Source organism: Mus musculus, chromosome 16 (assembly GCF_000001635.26).
Source record: "Mus musculus strain C57BL/6J chromosome 16, GRCm38.p6 C57BL/6J".
Lineage (NCBI taxonomy): Eukaryota > Metazoa > Chordata > Mammalia > Rodentia > Muridae > Mus > Mus musculus.
Genome location: NC_000082.6, coordinates 94,410,412 through 94,427,484, shown reverse-complemented (window position 1 = coordinate 94,427,484; position 17,073 = coordinate 94,410,412). Strand labels below are relative to the sequence as shown.

At 40.1% G+C, this 17,073-nt stretch overlaps 1 protein-coding gene across 37 annotated transcripts in view; it reads right to left on the bottom strand.

Moving 5' to 3' along the window:
- Positions 1 to 17,073, bottom strand: part of Ttc3 (tetratricopeptide repeat domain 3) — a 98,598-nt gene that overhangs the window by 41,738 nt on the left and 39,787 nt on the right. For 30 of the 37 annotated variants that reach the window (XM_006522997.4, XM_006522995.4, XM_006522996.3 and 27 more), the window contains 12 exons: positions 16,529 to 16,652; positions 15,362 to 15,425; positions 11,476 to 11,536; positions 11,119 to 11,203; positions 8,744 to 8,878; positions 8,007 to 8,087; positions 7,125 to 7,237; positions 5,138 to 5,258; positions 3,298 to 3,420; positions 2,297 to 2,398; positions 1,242 to 1,334; positions 655 to 719 (listed from right to left, as the gene is read on the bottom strand). In XM_006522997.4, the coding sequence (XP_006523060.1) occupies positions 655 to 719; positions 1,242 to 1,334; positions 2,297 to 2,398; positions 3,298 to 3,420; positions 5,138 to 5,258; positions 7,125 to 7,237; positions 8,007 to 8,087; positions 8,744 to 8,878; positions 11,119 to 11,203; positions 11,476 to 11,536; positions 15,362 to 15,425; positions 16,529 to 16,558 (1,073 nt within the window). In that variant the 5' untranslated portion in view covers positions 16,559 to 16,652. The remainder of the gene's footprint in view (positions 1 to 654; positions 720 to 1,241; positions 1,335 to 2,296; positions 2,399 to 3,297; positions 3,421 to 5,137; positions 5,259 to 7,124; positions 7,238 to 8,006; positions 8,088 to 8,743; positions 8,879 to 11,118; positions 11,204 to 11,475; positions 11,537 to 15,361; positions 15,426 to 16,528; positions 16,653 to 17,073) is intronic. The other 7 variants (XM_006523000.4, XM_006522999.4, XM_030249061.1 and 4 more) reach the window with 1 other exon arrangement.

The window sequence follows — 17,073 nt, the reverse complement described above, 5'->3', positions numbered from 1 at the left end:
AGAGTCTGCACAAGCCCGTGTAACTTCCCATCTCAAAGCCAGGTCTCCTGGGAGACCAGTCATGCCCCACAGCCTGATAAGCTGGTTGATGTGGTTACACTGAAAATATTCCAGCAAGTAACTGTGTTCACCTTTTCTTTTGCTTTCTCCTGGTCACAAATGATACTAACAAAAGAAAAAAGAATCACCCTTTAGAGTGAAAAGAAGCATGACCAGAAAGAAAAAGAAAAAAAGGATTGGAATTATTTGGACTGAATAAAGATGCAGAGGTGAGTGATTTTGACAATATATTGAGAATGTCAAGGTAAGAACTAGTTATTGGTTCAAAATGTTTGCCGAAAAGATGAAAAAAAAAATTAAGATGCTTTGAAATTAAAGGTAAAATGCCCAAGAATGAAATAGACCACTTCTTCCGAAGTGCCAAATCTGTTTACCAAACATTTTAACATGAAATGTCATTAATTTCAAGCATCAATCACTAACTGATTCTGGCTCAAGTTTAGCCTAGTTCTTTTAGTTCAAGAATACATAAAATTATTTTCAAATATTTGTTTTGTACACACTGTAAAAACAGCATAATTTAGAAGCTTACATTTAATATAATTATATTCTACCAGACACCATAAAACTACTGTTTGATGTTCAAAGTCTTACCTGGAACATTTCTGTTTCAGAACAGGTCTTGAAGGAACCTTTTCTTTTATGACCTTGTGTTCAAACTTAAAATAAAACAAAGACAGCTAAGACTTTTCTTATCCTTCCATGATACAAAACACAAAGCACAGGTAGTAAGCATTTCGGCAGCACACCCCGCCACTGACTGACAGAACAGCAGAGAGGCTCCCACCCACACAGCAGCCCAGAAGCCTTAACAAAGTAATTTACTGAAAAGAGGAACAGGACAGGAGACACTTTAGGAAGAAGTGTTTAAAAATTACAAGCAAGAAGAAAACCCAATAAGCTCTGAGTGTTATTACACCTACTCACTGCTGTTACCCCCCAGGGTTCAAAAGCCCCATCCCCACCAATACCCAAAAGTTTGATGGCCTTAAATCAAAGAGCAAAACCAATATAACTAGAATATAAACCACTCCTCCTAGTATCACTGACGGAGCAAGCCTTAATGCAATGCACTCCGTAATATCCTTGCATTCTCAAAGACAGGACCCACACAACATTAAGTCCACACACTTAAGCCATGTCTTGTCAGTTTTATAAAATAATCTTTACCAGACACTTACTTCACATTTAACTTGACCTCCACTGCTGTAGATGATAATCTTAGAAATGATTCCCTCACAATCGGGAGTGAGACAGATTCCTTGTAGAAAATCCTTTTTGATTAAAAAGAAAAAGCTTATGTTTTCAGTAGATAAACATATACATGTACTCCATTATATTCCCAAAGACTTGTTAAAATATGATATAGCCTCCTTCAGTAAGCCCTGAAGTTCTCATACAAAGAATATACACTGAGTGTGCTTTGCTTTGTGAAAGCAAAAGTGAGCTCACATGGCGTGAACCGTGTCTAAGCAGCAGCTCCATCCCTTCAGGGACTGGCCATCGTACTTCCCTTCTGAGACAGGAACATGCTCCAGAAAAGGCCACTGTTCAACTTGCTTTCAGAAACAAACAATGTGGCACACAGAACAGAGCTGCCATCCCTCAACCCTGATCAACAACTGAAAACTTTAAAGCATCCAATAAGAGACTAAATTTCTCATTGCAAGACATAGTAAGGGACCAACTTGAGGGAAGGCCATTTAGACTCCATGGCTTCTGAGTCACAGCATCCTCCTCCTAGTTACACAGAAACTGTTTCACCTAACTTGAGTAATTCCTACTGGTAAGCTATAATAAGCTTTTCCCCCAAACAAGAGATTTGAAAAGATTTCCCTAAGTCTGTAGATTATACAGACCAGATAATAACTTATTAATGCAAATTAGACCAAAAACTTATAGCTCCTTTCATGTGTTCTCAATAATTGCAGACACCCCCCATGATAAACAGTAAATGTTGAGACTTTGTTCATTAAAACTGTCTGCTGACAGACACCTCGGCACTCTTCAGAGAACTAATACTTCAGGCACAACCTAAGATACGGATGAGGAAAGCGAGCACTGAGACACTGGCCTTGGATCACAGTGGTAACTGCCTTTACAGTCGCAGGAAACATAAACGCGCTGCTTTCCTGCCTTGTTATCACTCCTCTGTAAAACCTAGCAATCCTGGGCACACTTCCTAAAGACGTTATATACAACAAGTATAATGCAAAAATCTAACCTTATGCCTTACCTTGTCAATTTTATCATTAAAAGTTGTTGTTTTTAACTTTTTCCAGCAGTTCATATGAAATTCTACCTTACAGTATTGGCAACAGCTAATTCGTATAAAACCCTAGGGTTCAAAAAAATATATATACATTTAAAAAATGTCTATACAATACATTCACAATAGCATCCACTGAAATCACTAAAAATCTTATATTCACCAACAGACATAACGAGACATACTATTTCCATATGTTGTGATACACTGCTACTGCCCAATGCCTGGCTGTGTTGTTAGAGAACTTGATTTTCACTGCTACAGCAGGAAGGTGGCTGTCCTTCCTAATATACTAAACGTCGGATAAACATCATTTCATCGACCTACAGCTTCTACTTCCTCCTCTTCTTCCTCCTCCTCCTTTTTAGATTTATTTATTTTATGAATGTGAGTACACTGTTGATCTCTTCAGACATACCAGGAGACACATCAGACCCCATTACAGATGGTTGTGAGCCACTTTGTAGGTACTGGGAATTGAACTCAGGACCTCTGGAAGAGCAGTCAGTGCTCTTAACCACTGAGCCATCTCTCCAGCCCTAGCTACTATGCTCTTAAGTAAACTATTAAGTCATTCAGTTACATGGCAGATTTGCCCTCAGTTAGGCCTCTACAGGATAATTATCTACAAGATAATTCAGGCTTCAATGACCTTGAAATTTTCATATTTAAATTTTGCAACATATTTAAAATGTGACAAATCAGAGGAAACAATCATTTTGTTTCCTATGTTTCAGTGCTAGGGGAGAAAATGGAGCCAGCTAGCCAGCTTTCTCAGGTCACCAAACAACTGACATCATTGCTTTGGTTCCTCTGGTTTCCATGTATGGCAACAAAGAGCTACAGGGGAATGGGAGGAAAGGGGACATAAAGTGCTGCCAAGCTAGAGAACCTGCAAGCCTCCACGCAGAGAACTATTCTGAATTCACTTAGAGATACTTTTGGAAAATAGTAAATTCATTATTTACCTTAAAGTCTGGATCAGTTAAGTAAATCTGAATTTTAGAATATCCACGGCACTTCTGATAGCAACAAACAGCATCTGGCACTGGGGGAAACTTGCATTCTTCAACAAACTTCTCTAACATCACCTATAACAAAATAAAGAAAAATGATAAATACTGGCACAACACTAATGTATCAACAAATCTGCCTGTGAGTTCTAGAATCTCCTGCCATCAAATATGGACAGTCTAAGAACAAACCATACATTTTTGTTAAGTCTTTTCTTTAAAAGGGCAGTACACGTTTGGGGGGCGGAGGAGGTTATCTTTAGCATCTAATCTCCTTCAGGATTGAAAGGACTTACGGAAGGCAGAGCGCCCTCAGGGCAGCCCTCTGCACATCGCTTCATCAGAATCCACTCTCCGAGTGCCCCCTCTGAACCCCTTTGCACTGTACTTATTCATCCTTGTACTGAAGCCCCACGAGACCCATGCCATGTTTGCAGTGCTGGTCTGTTTAAGTCGCCCCAATGTCTTATTCCAGGCTTGTATGATCACTTAGCACTCCTTGGCTTGTTCTTCCCTAACAGCTTTGCTGGCTATAACTACTACACCAGACAGTTCGCACAAGCACACAGTAATGTGTTCACATTTATGTGTTTACCTTATGTTTTCAAGGCACATCTTCCTTGTGACATGTGCCAGTACCTTTTATTTATCTGTTCACCATGTGACACGCTACAGTCATTTCTCCCTTCAGCCTATTTTAATAGTTTTTAAAAACCAGTCTCTGCTTTTATGTTAGGTGACTGTGTACATGCACCATGTGTGTGCCTGGTGCCACACAGCTCGGAAGAGATCATTAGGTTTCTGGAACTGGAGGTAAGGATGGTTGTATATTATCATGTGGGGGCTAAGGAATGGACTTGAATCCTACAAAAAGCAACAAGTGCTCTTACCCAGTGGGCCATGGCTCCAGGTCACACCCCCTTCAAGCTTTTATAGACTATGCTGGTCTGGTTACTCAGACATTCAGTTCTTCTGAGAACATGCTTTCCACTGTACATACTGAGGTATAAAACAGCTATTGTCATTCAGTAACTGTACTTAGCTACCTAAGGAATTGACAGGCTATTTCTGTGGAGCAGATTTACTGTTTTACATTAGAACCAGCAATGCATCAAGGCCCTGCTATTCCTATATCCTTGTTACAGCCTAGTAGGGGCAAAGTGGAATTTTGCTCTGGCTTTCATTTGTATTTCCCTGAAACTGATAGTGTGCTAACTGGTCACATTTATAGTTTCTGGGCAGAAATGTCTCTTAAAATCCTATCAACTTCTTAATTATCTTCTTATTGGAGTTTTAAAAGTTTAATTGTGATTCACCCACAGTCAAGTGCTAAGCATCTGATTACCAAATATTAAGTAATGCCCTCACTCACAAAACGCACATGGGATTTAGACTTTCTGGATCCAGTAATGAATCCTTATGGCCCTCGACATGACATTGATCTCATTTTCTATATAGCAGCTATAATGGAATTCCACTGCCATAATGGCACCTAGGTACAGCCAATGTACACTGCTTCACTGTGTCTAACTCTGTTGCTTCCTTGCGTTTAACCTTGTGCTCATCACCCGAACCCCCACCCTTTATCTTCCTCATGTGTAAACAGATATGATCATGATCTACTACTTACAGGACTGCCTTAAGGAAACCTGACATAAGCAAAAGGCAGAAGACTAGCACCCAGGAGCACCCAGAGAGGCATACACAGAGTGCTGCTACCTCTGTCCTCTAGCCCCAAGTCTTCATGCAGAGGGGCTCTCAAGCCAGAATGGAATACTTAAACAAATAAAGTTACCTTGACTTTTTCTGGCTTAGATTCTTCAATAATCACATTACTTGTGGGCCAAGTTAGAATTCCAGGGAGACGACTAATTAAAGTCTTTGCCTTTTCAAAGTGATTAAGAGCTTCGAGAAATCTAAAGACATATTTGGGAAGAAAGAAGATATTAAAGATGTGGCATAATATTTTATTCCAAAGTAATTCACCAAGACTTCAAGACTGCTGAAAAGACCACATATGATAAATCGATAGACATAAATATCCAATGTAATGTATTTTCTTTTTAAGTAACTAAGACATTATTGCTACTTGTTATAGAAATGTAAATGAAGCACATTTCTGTCTAGAATCTCCTACATCCCTGATCCCAATCAGACAGTAACTAGAAACTAAAAGTACTTACTTTCGTCTCTAAAATCTGCAAAGAAGCAGGGTGTGGGGGCGCAGGCCTTTACTCCGGGCACTTGGGAGGCAGAGGCAGGCGGATTTCTGAGTTCAAGGCCAGCCTGGTCTACAGAGTGAGTTCCAGGACAGCCAGGGCTATACAGAGAAACCCTGTCTCGAAAAACCAAAACAAAAATCTGCAAAGAAGGTGTAGGCACACACTATATTAGAGAACCTAAAATCATAAAAGTTCTTCTAAAAAGTAGAAAAAGATTTAAGGTTAATCAAGTCCTATGTGATATTCGATTATCAAGAATTTTTCTTCTGTAAAATCATCTAAAATAATTCAAGGGTCCAAACAGACTTGTCTTAAATCCTAAGCCAGTATCATGTCTCCTCAGGCCACACAGCCATTTTGGAAGACAAGACTGAGAAGCAGGAAACACTTCCAGAACAACAAAGTAAACTAGAGCAAGTGTTTCAACCACGGAGAGGTGTAGCCTAGGCTCGTGGCTGAACTTGCAGTCTATGAACATGTGAATTCCTCGGGTCCTATGCACTTTGAGGAGGCAGCTTCTAAAGCAAATCACAGCCATGAGAACAAGCCACACCAAAGACGGACAGACAGACATCACAGCCAGGATCTGCTGCGCTAACATGAAGCCCTGAGTTCAGATTCCCAGCACAAGTCTGTAACCCCTGTGTTACAGAGGGGGAAGGGAGAAGAGGGAGTCCGTAGACCCTGGGGCTGACTGGCCAGCCCAGGTTAGCAAGCTCCAGGTTCACTGGCAGACTGTCTCAGATACTGAAGTGGAAGGGCCAGAGAGACTGATGGCTTGGAGGATAAAGGCACCTAAAGCAAAGCCTGGTGACCAGAGCCTTACACCTCGAACTGTAAAAAGTTATACCCTGAGGTCAAGTGAGGTGCTATAACACACAGTCTGTACATACACACAATAATAATTAATTAAAGAGATATGGTAGAGCTGGGTAGGGTGACCTATGCCTTTAATCCCAGCACTTGTGAGGCAGGTGTGGCTCTGAGTTCAAATCTTGCCTGATTTACATATCAAGTTCTAGGACTATACATTTAGACTGTAAAAACCTATATAAAAAAAGGAGGTGTGTGTGTGTGTGTGTGTGTGTGTGTGTGTGTGTGTACACAGAGATAGTGGTTAAGAACATTTGTTGCTCTTGCAAGGACCACAGTTCAGTTCCCAGCATCCAAGTGGCAGCTCACAACCAACTCCAGTTGCAGAGGGTCTGCCGCCCTCTTCTGGTCTCCTCAGGCACTGCATGCATGAGGTGCACTGAATCACAAGCAGGCAGAACATCCATATACATAAAATAAATACATCTTTAGCCATGTGTGATGGCACACACATTTAAATCATAGCACTCGAGAAACAGAGGAAGGCATATCTCTTTGAATTCCAGGCCAGCTAGAGTTAAATAGGGAAACCGTGTTTCAAAACAACAACAAGTACTAGTGGAAGAAGCAAGGAAGCACTTCTCTCTCGTCTACGTGCACGCTCAGCATGGTACCCAACCATCGCCTGGGCAGAATGAATGAATCACCACAGAGGCCACCTTGGCGCTTCCCATGGTTTCCACTGACCTGTTCTTTTTCAAATACACTTTTCCTATTCCGCAGTAGGCCAAGCAGTCCAGCCCCTCATTGGGATAGTGTTCGATAATCCTCTTAAACTGGTTTTCGGCTTCAGACAGCTCCTTCAAAAGCAGCGAGAACAGTCATAGGAGAGAAAAGCTGAAACAGACTATCCTAAGGTTGATTCTTGTCTAATATTTAGAAAAATACCTATGTATCAAAAAGTTCTATTGCAAATTTTATCTTTTTTATTTCACTTTCTTGTAACTTATATGTGTCACTCATGGAAACTCAAGGGAAACAACAATGGTTACTTTATGTGGTCTGGAGATGGTCTAAGGGACTTACTAGTAATGTCCTACTGCTTGCAGAAACAAACAGAACAGACTCACAATGATGTTTTGCTCCAACTAGCCCTTTCCCTTGACAATACATTTTTGAAATCTACTTTGTCTGTGTGTAAAATGTAGACTCCTAGAAATTGCTAAGTATAGCTTTTCTCTACTAGGAAAGCAAAGAAAATGTTCTTTTCTTCTTTGAAGACTGGGTCTTGGTCCAGGCTGGTGTCAAATTTATGACTCTCCTGGTTTTGTTTCTGAACTGGGATTATAGCCATGAATCACCACCCTGCCAAACTTAACTCTAAAGCAATCCACCCATCAACTTACGCTGGTGTTTAGAATCAGGAAGGAGGAGGAGAGCAAGCTTGAAACCAAAGCAGGCAGACAGCAAGACTGTGTTCAAGGCCCACAACACCCCCCCAAAAAACTAAGTTAAACTCAGCTATTTTAGTCTTTCAAGAAAGAAATGAGCCAAAATAAGAGGACAATTTCAAAACACCTTCCACATCCAATATCCTATTTCAGTCATTTATCTCTGTTAACAGCTTACCTCTGGTCGTCCTATTCCAAGGAGAGAAACGGCAAGTCCATAGACTACTAATACATAATTAATCATGGCCAGGTTCAATTGCTGTCAATAAAAACACACCAGTTAACAACCCGAACACAAGCCTGTCCTCTCAGCATCTCAATAACGTCCTAGCTACACAAGCGTAGAGTAACATCTTACTAACAGAACAGATGGAGTAGAATTTACCACTCAGATTCAGGGGCTCAGAGTGTCATGGGGCACAATGCAGAATGGACTAGGAAGGCTGCATTCTTTTCCACATAATAGGGTCTGGAGACAGACTGAGGTGTCTGCTCTTATGATCATGCTTTAGATTGACAGGAGTCCAAATCCTGAACTTGGCAAAGATCAGGGGTTATAAGAGACCTAAACCATGGCAAAGGAGTGAGCACCCACATGGACCACACACAAACTGGGAGCACTACTTGCCTCCCACACCAGAGGAGTCACCTGATCTCTCAGATTTAGGGTATACTATACAAGTTAAACCCATCTGAGATACATTACTGTTACTAAAGAAGTTACAGTCCTAGGCAGGAGAGATACTCAGCAGTTAGGAACAATGGATGCTCTACCAGAGGACCCAGGTCAATTCCCAGCATCCACTTGGCAGCTCACAAATGTCTAAGTTCTGTTCCAGGGATCTGACACCTTCATATAGACATACATATAACGCCAATGTACATAAACAGGAAGTTACAGTCTACCAAGCTTACCTTTATTTTCTGAGGGTCTAAACCATTGAGCAGCTCTGTAAAGGCCTGGGCAGCGCTGCGGCAGCGCTGCTCTAACAGGGCCGTGTACCCATCCTGAATCAAGCTCCTTAGCATTTTCATGATGTTAGCAAAATCCTATGGGGAAAAGTCATGAGTCCAAACCCGTATCTTGTTAGTTTAAAACTTAAGACAGTAAGTTGATCAGTAATAAGAAGTTTTTCAAAAAATGAATTATATTTATTTTGTATGTAGGTGGGTGCAACTGTCATTATAGGAATATAGAGGTTAAAAAAGAAACCTTGTAGGAGTTACTTCTCTATACACTGAGCTATCCCACTGGTATGATCAGTAACATTTTATAAATGACAGTCAAATACTAAAATGCCCCTGTATCATAAAATTCCTTTCTCGGCAACATAGTTTTAAAAGGTGCTGTTGTGTCAACACACTACCCTGATCTGTCAGCTGAAATGGGTCGTGGTCATGACAAAAAAGGGTGGCTCATTTTAATAGATCTTGTTTATTTTTCCAGGCCCAGCACCGTATTTTGAAGATTAATAACATTCCAAGACCACCGCTTCCACAGGTGAGTTTTGTAGTTGGGACTAAAACAATTAGGACACATTGAGATCAAGCAATCAAGCAATTTCTCTCAGATTTTTATCAACAGCCACCCTGACCTGAAACAAACCTTTATTGTAAGCAAAAGGTGGCTGTTCCAAGTTTTAACTCCACTCCTGATTAACATAACCTAACCATAACCAGTCCACTCCTGATTAACATAACCTAACCATAACCAGACTAAACTATTAGGGTACAGATCAGTACATTGAACTCAAAAGGAAAGACAAAAACTAGAATTAAAGGTACCACTGAAGCACCTTTGTACACCTTGTAATCTGATGATATATATGCAGGTTATCATTTAAGTTTATATTTTAATTGCATGGCTATTAAATAAGCCAAGGGTATAAGTTACACAATCCCATATAGATGGGAGGAGGTAGGACTACAGGAAGCCATGCATGTATGAGTTAGTCAGTGGGAGAGAAAAACGAGATTTTTAATGTGAGGTTACAAACAAATACCGAAAAGATCTCATACTATCAGGGAGGCTATGGTGACACACAAGTTCCCTGGTAATTTCTACCCAATACATCAAGTGTAAGAGAATATGCTCTTGAAATAGCCAAGGAAAAGAACAGCTTTTGTATAAACTTGATGTTTGCTACAGTATTTACGACACAATGTAAAACCAAATTTAAGATATGAACTTAACAGTATAAAGTATAGTGTTCTCCCGAAAATATCCTTCATCTGCTTCGTAGGGACTGATCCAATTGTAATTGCTCTGTTACTCGAGGAAAGAGACCAGTAGAGCAAGACCATTTTGCTGGAAATCATTTCCCTCAATACAACCCAACTTAGATTCTCTAGACTGGAAATTTCCAATGAGCAGGCTGCAAACCCTCTTACTATGGACCCAAATTTCTTACTATAGAGAAGAGCTCTACTACAAGCATGCTGAATGAACAAACTAGGCCTCAGTATCTATACTGAATATTTAAAGAATCTTTATATTTTCAAAAGTTACTGTTTCAATTCCTCCATGGTTTTTAGACTCAGTAAGGTCAATTAGCATATAACTAAAATCTGTTAGAAGTTCTAAACTTGCCTTATATGCAAACAATTAGAAACTGTTTTTGGTCATTTCTAAGATTTGTTATGTAGTTCTAAAATAACCAATTTTCTTTTTTTTTTTTTAATTATTTATTATATGTAAGTACACTGTAGGTATCTTCAGATACTTTTTCTTCTCTCTCCAGGCCTGCTCACTTTGGCCCAAACATACATACATACATACGTTAATTAATTAATTATATGGAAGTACACTATAGCTGTCTTCAGACACCCCAGAAGAGGGCTTCAGATCTCATTATGGATGGTTGTGAGCCACCATGTAGTGGCTGGGATTTGAACTCGGGACCTTCAGAAGAGCAGTCAGTGCTCTATATGCTGAGCCATTTCTCCAGCCCTAAAATAACCAATTTTTAACTGACTTGACATACTGAGAAAAAATAGCCTTAGCTCCTTTAAAATGCCATTTAGAAAAACTTATTATTTTTCTTGTTCACTTTACATTCTGCTTACTGCCTACTTTTATTACTATATAACATAAAAGAATTTGTATACAAAGTTTACTTTGTTTAGAGGACATTTATCTGACTCATGTTAAATCATTCAGAAGAGGTGAACAAAATGAAACTAATCAATTATCTATCTTACCAAATACTTTAAAAAAATTGAAGCTAATATCATTAAATCTTGGGAAAACAACTTGTTCTTTCTACAGAAAGAGCCTTCTTCTCTCTTACCTGGTGTGCAGCTCTGGAAGATTTTGAAAACTGTTTCTCCAAAATGCTTTTCAAATCTACTTGTAAACTCACTTCTGAATTAGAACTGAAGGAGAAAAAAAGCAAGAACTGTAAAACATTGTCAAAATAAAGCCTTTCTACTCACAAAAAGAAACGAGTGCATTTATGTTAGTCACTTCAAACACTGAGTAAACAGGGAAAAAAAAATCACCTCATTTTCTCAACAAAAATATTCAACATGCTGGTTCCTCCCCAAATTTAAGTATAAATCCAAGGCAGCCGCCATCTCCCCCAAACTGTGACTGTAAATCCAAGGCAGTCACCATTAATTCCTTAGAAAATTAGAGAAGAACCAACCTGGGCTTTTCTGATTCATTGTTTCGTGATTTTTGTTTTCCTTTGTGTCTTGGAGGCTGACCTGTGAACATAAAAGTATTTGTTCCTGAAACCTGTACATAAATCCTCCAAGACTACGAGTGATAAACGTGTATATTAACTGGACTGCAAGAAAAGCATACATAAACGGGAATAAGACTGTGAATACAACTTTAAGTAAATCAGGACAAGCTGGTGATGATGCAGGGCTATAAGGATATTATTAAAATTAGGATGGTTAATCTCAAGTCTATAGAAAAGAGACATAGGCAACAGTTCCCGTTCTCAGGCAGTTTATAACTAGGCTGGAAGAAACACAAATAACTTTAGTAAGCAAACCATTACCAAAATACAATGAGATAAAAAGACCCCAAGTTGCCACTGATATATTAGTTCCCCTCTACATCCTATCAGGGAGAAAAATCACATCAGCTGGAATATACTGGAAAAGCTGTTTGGTTTCAAGATTAATCAGGATTTTGAAAAATTACTCAAATCAAGATTGGCATTCATTTCAGAAATACTAGTTAGATATGCTAGCCAAAGGCTCCATGAGTGCAGAAATGGGCTATAAAGGTAGATGTTAGGGGCAAGAAGAAGAAAGGTGCTGCTTCTTTGGGGGGTCAGAAAAGTCACATTTTCACAGCTGTGTCTGTTAGAAGACAGTATGGCAAGAGGGACAGGGTGTACGTGACAGAAGGTGGAGAGATGGCAACAGACACGATCAGATACAGACAACTTTGATGTCTTCAAACATAAAAACCTTCTGGAAAAGCAGAATTCTGGTTTGATTTCTTTCTCTCTTTTTTTTAATGCTTATATTTCTTTCTTTCTTCTTTATGTGCGTTTTGCCGACACGTGGACCTAGTGCCAGTGGTTGTCAGAAGAAGATGTTGACATTCCCGGGAATGGAGTTACCAATGGTTATGGGTGCTGGGAACTTGATCTCTGCTGTACAGGCATGGACGAAGCTATAAAAGTGTAATTCTGCGGCCTAAAGTTCTTTCTCTGAATATAAATGCCGATGGATGGACAAGATTTAAATTATTTACACATGCTACATAATAATAACTTATTATAACTTTTAAAGTGTTGTCCTTAAGGGGTTTCACATACTGTTAGATTGCAATAGGTATTGAACTCCCAAGCCTGTGTTTAACATGTTAACCATATGGAAACTGCTAGCACTAAGTGAGTAGATATATAGAAATGGAGCCCAAGAGAAGATAGAACTGCAGGCAGGAAAGACAAATGGATAACAGAAGCCAGCCAAACCACTGAAAAGAAAAATCAACCAACAAGGGAAAGAAAAGGGAATGATGGGATGTCAGTAATGTCAAGGCCAACAATCCTGCGTCAAGAACCCTAAAAGGAACACCACGAAAGCTTGAGGTAAGTGACTCTTGTGTCATCATGAATTCTCTATGTTCTCAGATTCAGTTGTAAAAAGCAGAGATGTGTACATTCTGATTTAGGAAGATTTTTGTCAAAATATGATACAAAGGGCGATCCAGGAATACACAGAGCATGCACACCCACATCTCATCTGCAGATGAGCACATACATACAGTTGACGCACACACTTGAACCAAGTCAAGTTTCATCTGAAAGTGAAAGTACCCGTATGCTCCGAATGCCCTGCTCTGTGCAAAGTAAAGTGCTGAAAACTGAGCGTAGGAAGGCTGACCCTTCCAGGTATTGATTAGACCATAGGTGACATCATACCTCCGGGTGGATAGATGCCTTCCCACCTTCTACCATGTGAGCACACAACAAGAACACAACCATCTAAAACAATGAAAAGTGCTTCATTAGACACTGAATCTGCCAGAACCAGGGCACTGGGCTTTTCCTGTACAGAAATAAACTACCCAGTTTGTGGAATTTTTGCTACATCCCTCCAAATGAACAAACATCTTTTCTCGACAACGTAAAATCATCCTTAAACTGAGCCGAAAGTAGTTAAATGTTCTGATATGAGAAAAACAAACAGTACTTTTTATATAGAAAAGACAAATCAAAGCCTGGTGAGGTGGCTCACAACCATAACCCTAGCGTGTAAGAGGTGAGACAACCTCGGTTTCTATGTTTCAAAAACTTAACAGCCATTCCTGTGGTATTAAACTTTCTGAGGGAGATCAATTAAGGAAGAAATACTACAGGGACTCTTGTAATTAGACGAGACACTAATAAAATTCTCAGTAGTAAGAGACAATGCTCAAACGACAAGCAATGCATCTTATCTTTGCATTAAATTTACTGGATTTACAAAATTAAACTTATTAAAAGTATGAAAAGCCAGAACTCATTTGAAATAAATATCTAATGTGTTCTTTTTGTTAGTGGGTTCATATGTGTGTGTGGAGTCCAGCAGTCAACTCTGGTTGTCTTCTTCAATCATGTTCCACCACCATTTGAGACAGAACGGTCTCTCACCAAACCTGGACCTTGTAGACCCAGCTGAACTGGCTAACCAGTGAAGTGCTGTCTCTGCCCCCCATCCCCAAGTGGCAGTGCTATAGGCATGTGCCACTATGTCTGGCTTTCCGACAGGTGCTGGGGAGCAGACTCAGGTCCTTAAGGCTTATGCAAGAACCACCTTAACAATTTTACGGTTGACTTTGGCTGTCAACCTGACTGGATCTGGGCTCAACTTGGAGACAAGCCATTAGGGATACTCATAAAAGACTTTGTTGATCAGATTATGTAAAGTGAGAAGACCCGTTGTAAACATGGGCATCCCCTTCCCATGGCAGCCAAAAATAAATAAATAAATAAATAAATAAATAAATAAATAAATAGATGAAAAGAACCCAGGAAAAAGCTGTTATTTTTGTTTGCTTGTTTGTTTTTTCTGCTTGCTTCCTGCCAAACTGGCAACTTGTAGTATCTCACTGTCGCCACCAATGCTAATACTAGTGCTGTTCACTAACATGAGAACACAGCTTCTTCAGCAATCCTACAGGCCTTCAGGTGTAGACAGAGTACTGAGGCCCTCAGCCCTGTGGACTGAGCACTACTGGGCTCTTAGCCTCCCCAGTGTGCGGACAGATGTTGGGTATCCAGACTGTGTCATGTGACTCGCTGTAATAAACCCTGTGGCATTTGTTCTTTCCATAGGTTCTGCTCCTCTAGGGAACTGTGTATTCCACTGAGCGTCTTCCTAGCCCTCAATGTTGTCTGTTCTTTTTTTTTTTAATTAAAAAAAAAAAGATTCATTTATTTTATGTATATGAATATATGTCTATGCATACATTCATGCTGCACATGTCTGTGCACTATCTGAGTACCTAGTGCCTGACCATAGTCAGAGAAAGATGTGGTCCCCTGGAACTGAATTCACTGTAGAGAGCTGGGAACCAAATCTGAGTGCTCCCCAAGAACAAGAAGTGCTCTTGACTTGCTCATGGCCCCCTCCATGCTTTCCTGAAACTGTCACAAAGTCCCCAGGGTGGCAGAATGGGGACCCAAAGAAAAGTCTCTGTCACCATGAGTAATCCCCTAGAAGAGCTCTGGGCTCCAGCTGTGTATTCTCTCTCAGTGCTTCCTGGTCTGCGATATGAGCTTTTATACACACTTCTGATGTCATCACCACCTACAGCTCTCAGCACACCTAAGCCAACACTGGCCACTTGCTTTATGGCCCTTCAGAATCTCGAGCAGACAGACAGGTCTTTTACCTTATCACCAACCCAAGTCAGGCATTTCACTGGAGTGGTGAAACAGTGACTAAAGTATGTTGCTACTTTTTATATTAAATATTACTATAAGCATCACCATGTAGAAGAACTACAATAAAACCAACTGAAGCTTGCACAAACTTTCAAGCAGAGGTTTGGATGGCAACAACGAGTAAAAGACTACTCACTTGGAGGTGGCAGAAATTCAGGATGACAGTCACAATCGTCCCCCTTCAAAGCCTCATCTGCCACCTGCCCGTGAAAATAAAACTAGTGAGGTTTTTAAAGTCAATACAGCCAAGGAATCAGCAATCACACAGAATTTAACTAGAATATGATAGGATTCACTCAAGACCTACAAACACAGCTAGTCATGACTCCTAACTGTACAAACAAGCAAGCATAATGATAACAACAATGAGGACCCAAGAGAAATGGCAAATTCTAGAACGACAATCCTCTGTCTGACACTTGGCATGGTGCCTGATGTAGAGGTTGTTGAATAATACCTAGGTGCTTCTCCAGCACACAGTTATACACATTAGAGGTGTGTATAACTGGAATGAAACTTTCTGGGCATTTTCTGTATTATCTACAAAATGAGTATTTATATAGGATTTAAAAAAATTCCCTTTTCTACCTATCACCACCCAACATCAACTACCCGCCCCCATTTCCTTCCAAATGTGGAAGTCAAACATACATATATTCAGCTTTGTATACTACAAGTCTGAGAACGCTCAGACACATGTATCTGAGACATCTGATCAAAGTCAGGCTAGAGGCCTTATGATACTTGGAAAAACCCCAAAACATTAAACATAAGATATGTGCTGAGCACAGCACTTAGCTAAGGGCTAATCATAGCTGCCAAGGGCAACAAAATGACAGAAATATCTTGGGCCCCCAACAACAGCAGTTGGGTGGTGGTTGGCAGAACACCAAGTAACCATTACCCCACAGACAAGCGATCAGGGAAGGAAAACCTGCATCACTGAGGAGGAGCAGTAGAGACCTAGCTACTAGACTATACTGCTGCTTGTCCCCAAGAGACTGGCTGAGAGACAGAAACAGAGGACATACAGACAGAAGTAAGTGGCTAATAGTATTTAGAAAATTATTTTTAAAACAAATTAACTGTGACTTCAAAGTAAATCCTGTAAAATTTAAACATTAACTTTTTTTATGTAGTTTATGAGATGGCCAGGTTGCCTGATGTGGGAGAATTATTTTCTCGATATCAATACAAAAAAAAAAAAAAAAGTCACATATGAGCAAAACATCTACCACCGAAGCATCACTGAGACCAGCGATCCTACTCACACTGGAAATGATCAGTTCTTAGCTAAGCTTACCTTTTGATTCTGATCGCCACCATTTGCCATTTTGTACTTAGTTTTTCTGAAACCTCTTTCTGTTTCCACAAAGTTAAGTGATGTCCTAAAAGCAGGTGCTGATGAGTTTCTAGGTATGTAAGCCCTGGAGGTGGACAAACAACAACGAGCCGTCACGTCGTGCCTACACTGCCGCAGCTGCAGGGCTTCTTCACAGGCTACAGCACTCAGCTCCAGGTTCTTGACAGCCAAGTGCCACAGTCTGAAAACGTCCCACGCCTGCCGCAGGTTTTACACATTCGCAGTACTAGGAGACGCTTTACACTAGGAGGTTCTTTACCTAAAGCGAAGGGTGGTTCAGCACAACTATTTCTGACAAAGTAACTACAGCTTCCTGTTTTAACAGCTTTGGTATCCAATGCCTCTAAACAAAGTCTCAAAAAAAAACTTCATCTGTTTTAATTTTTATTACATTTCTGATTATGTTTAAATTTTCAAACAGTATCATATTCTTTCCCCTCCCCAATCTATTTTAACTGTCAAATTATCAAATGTAGAACGCTGGC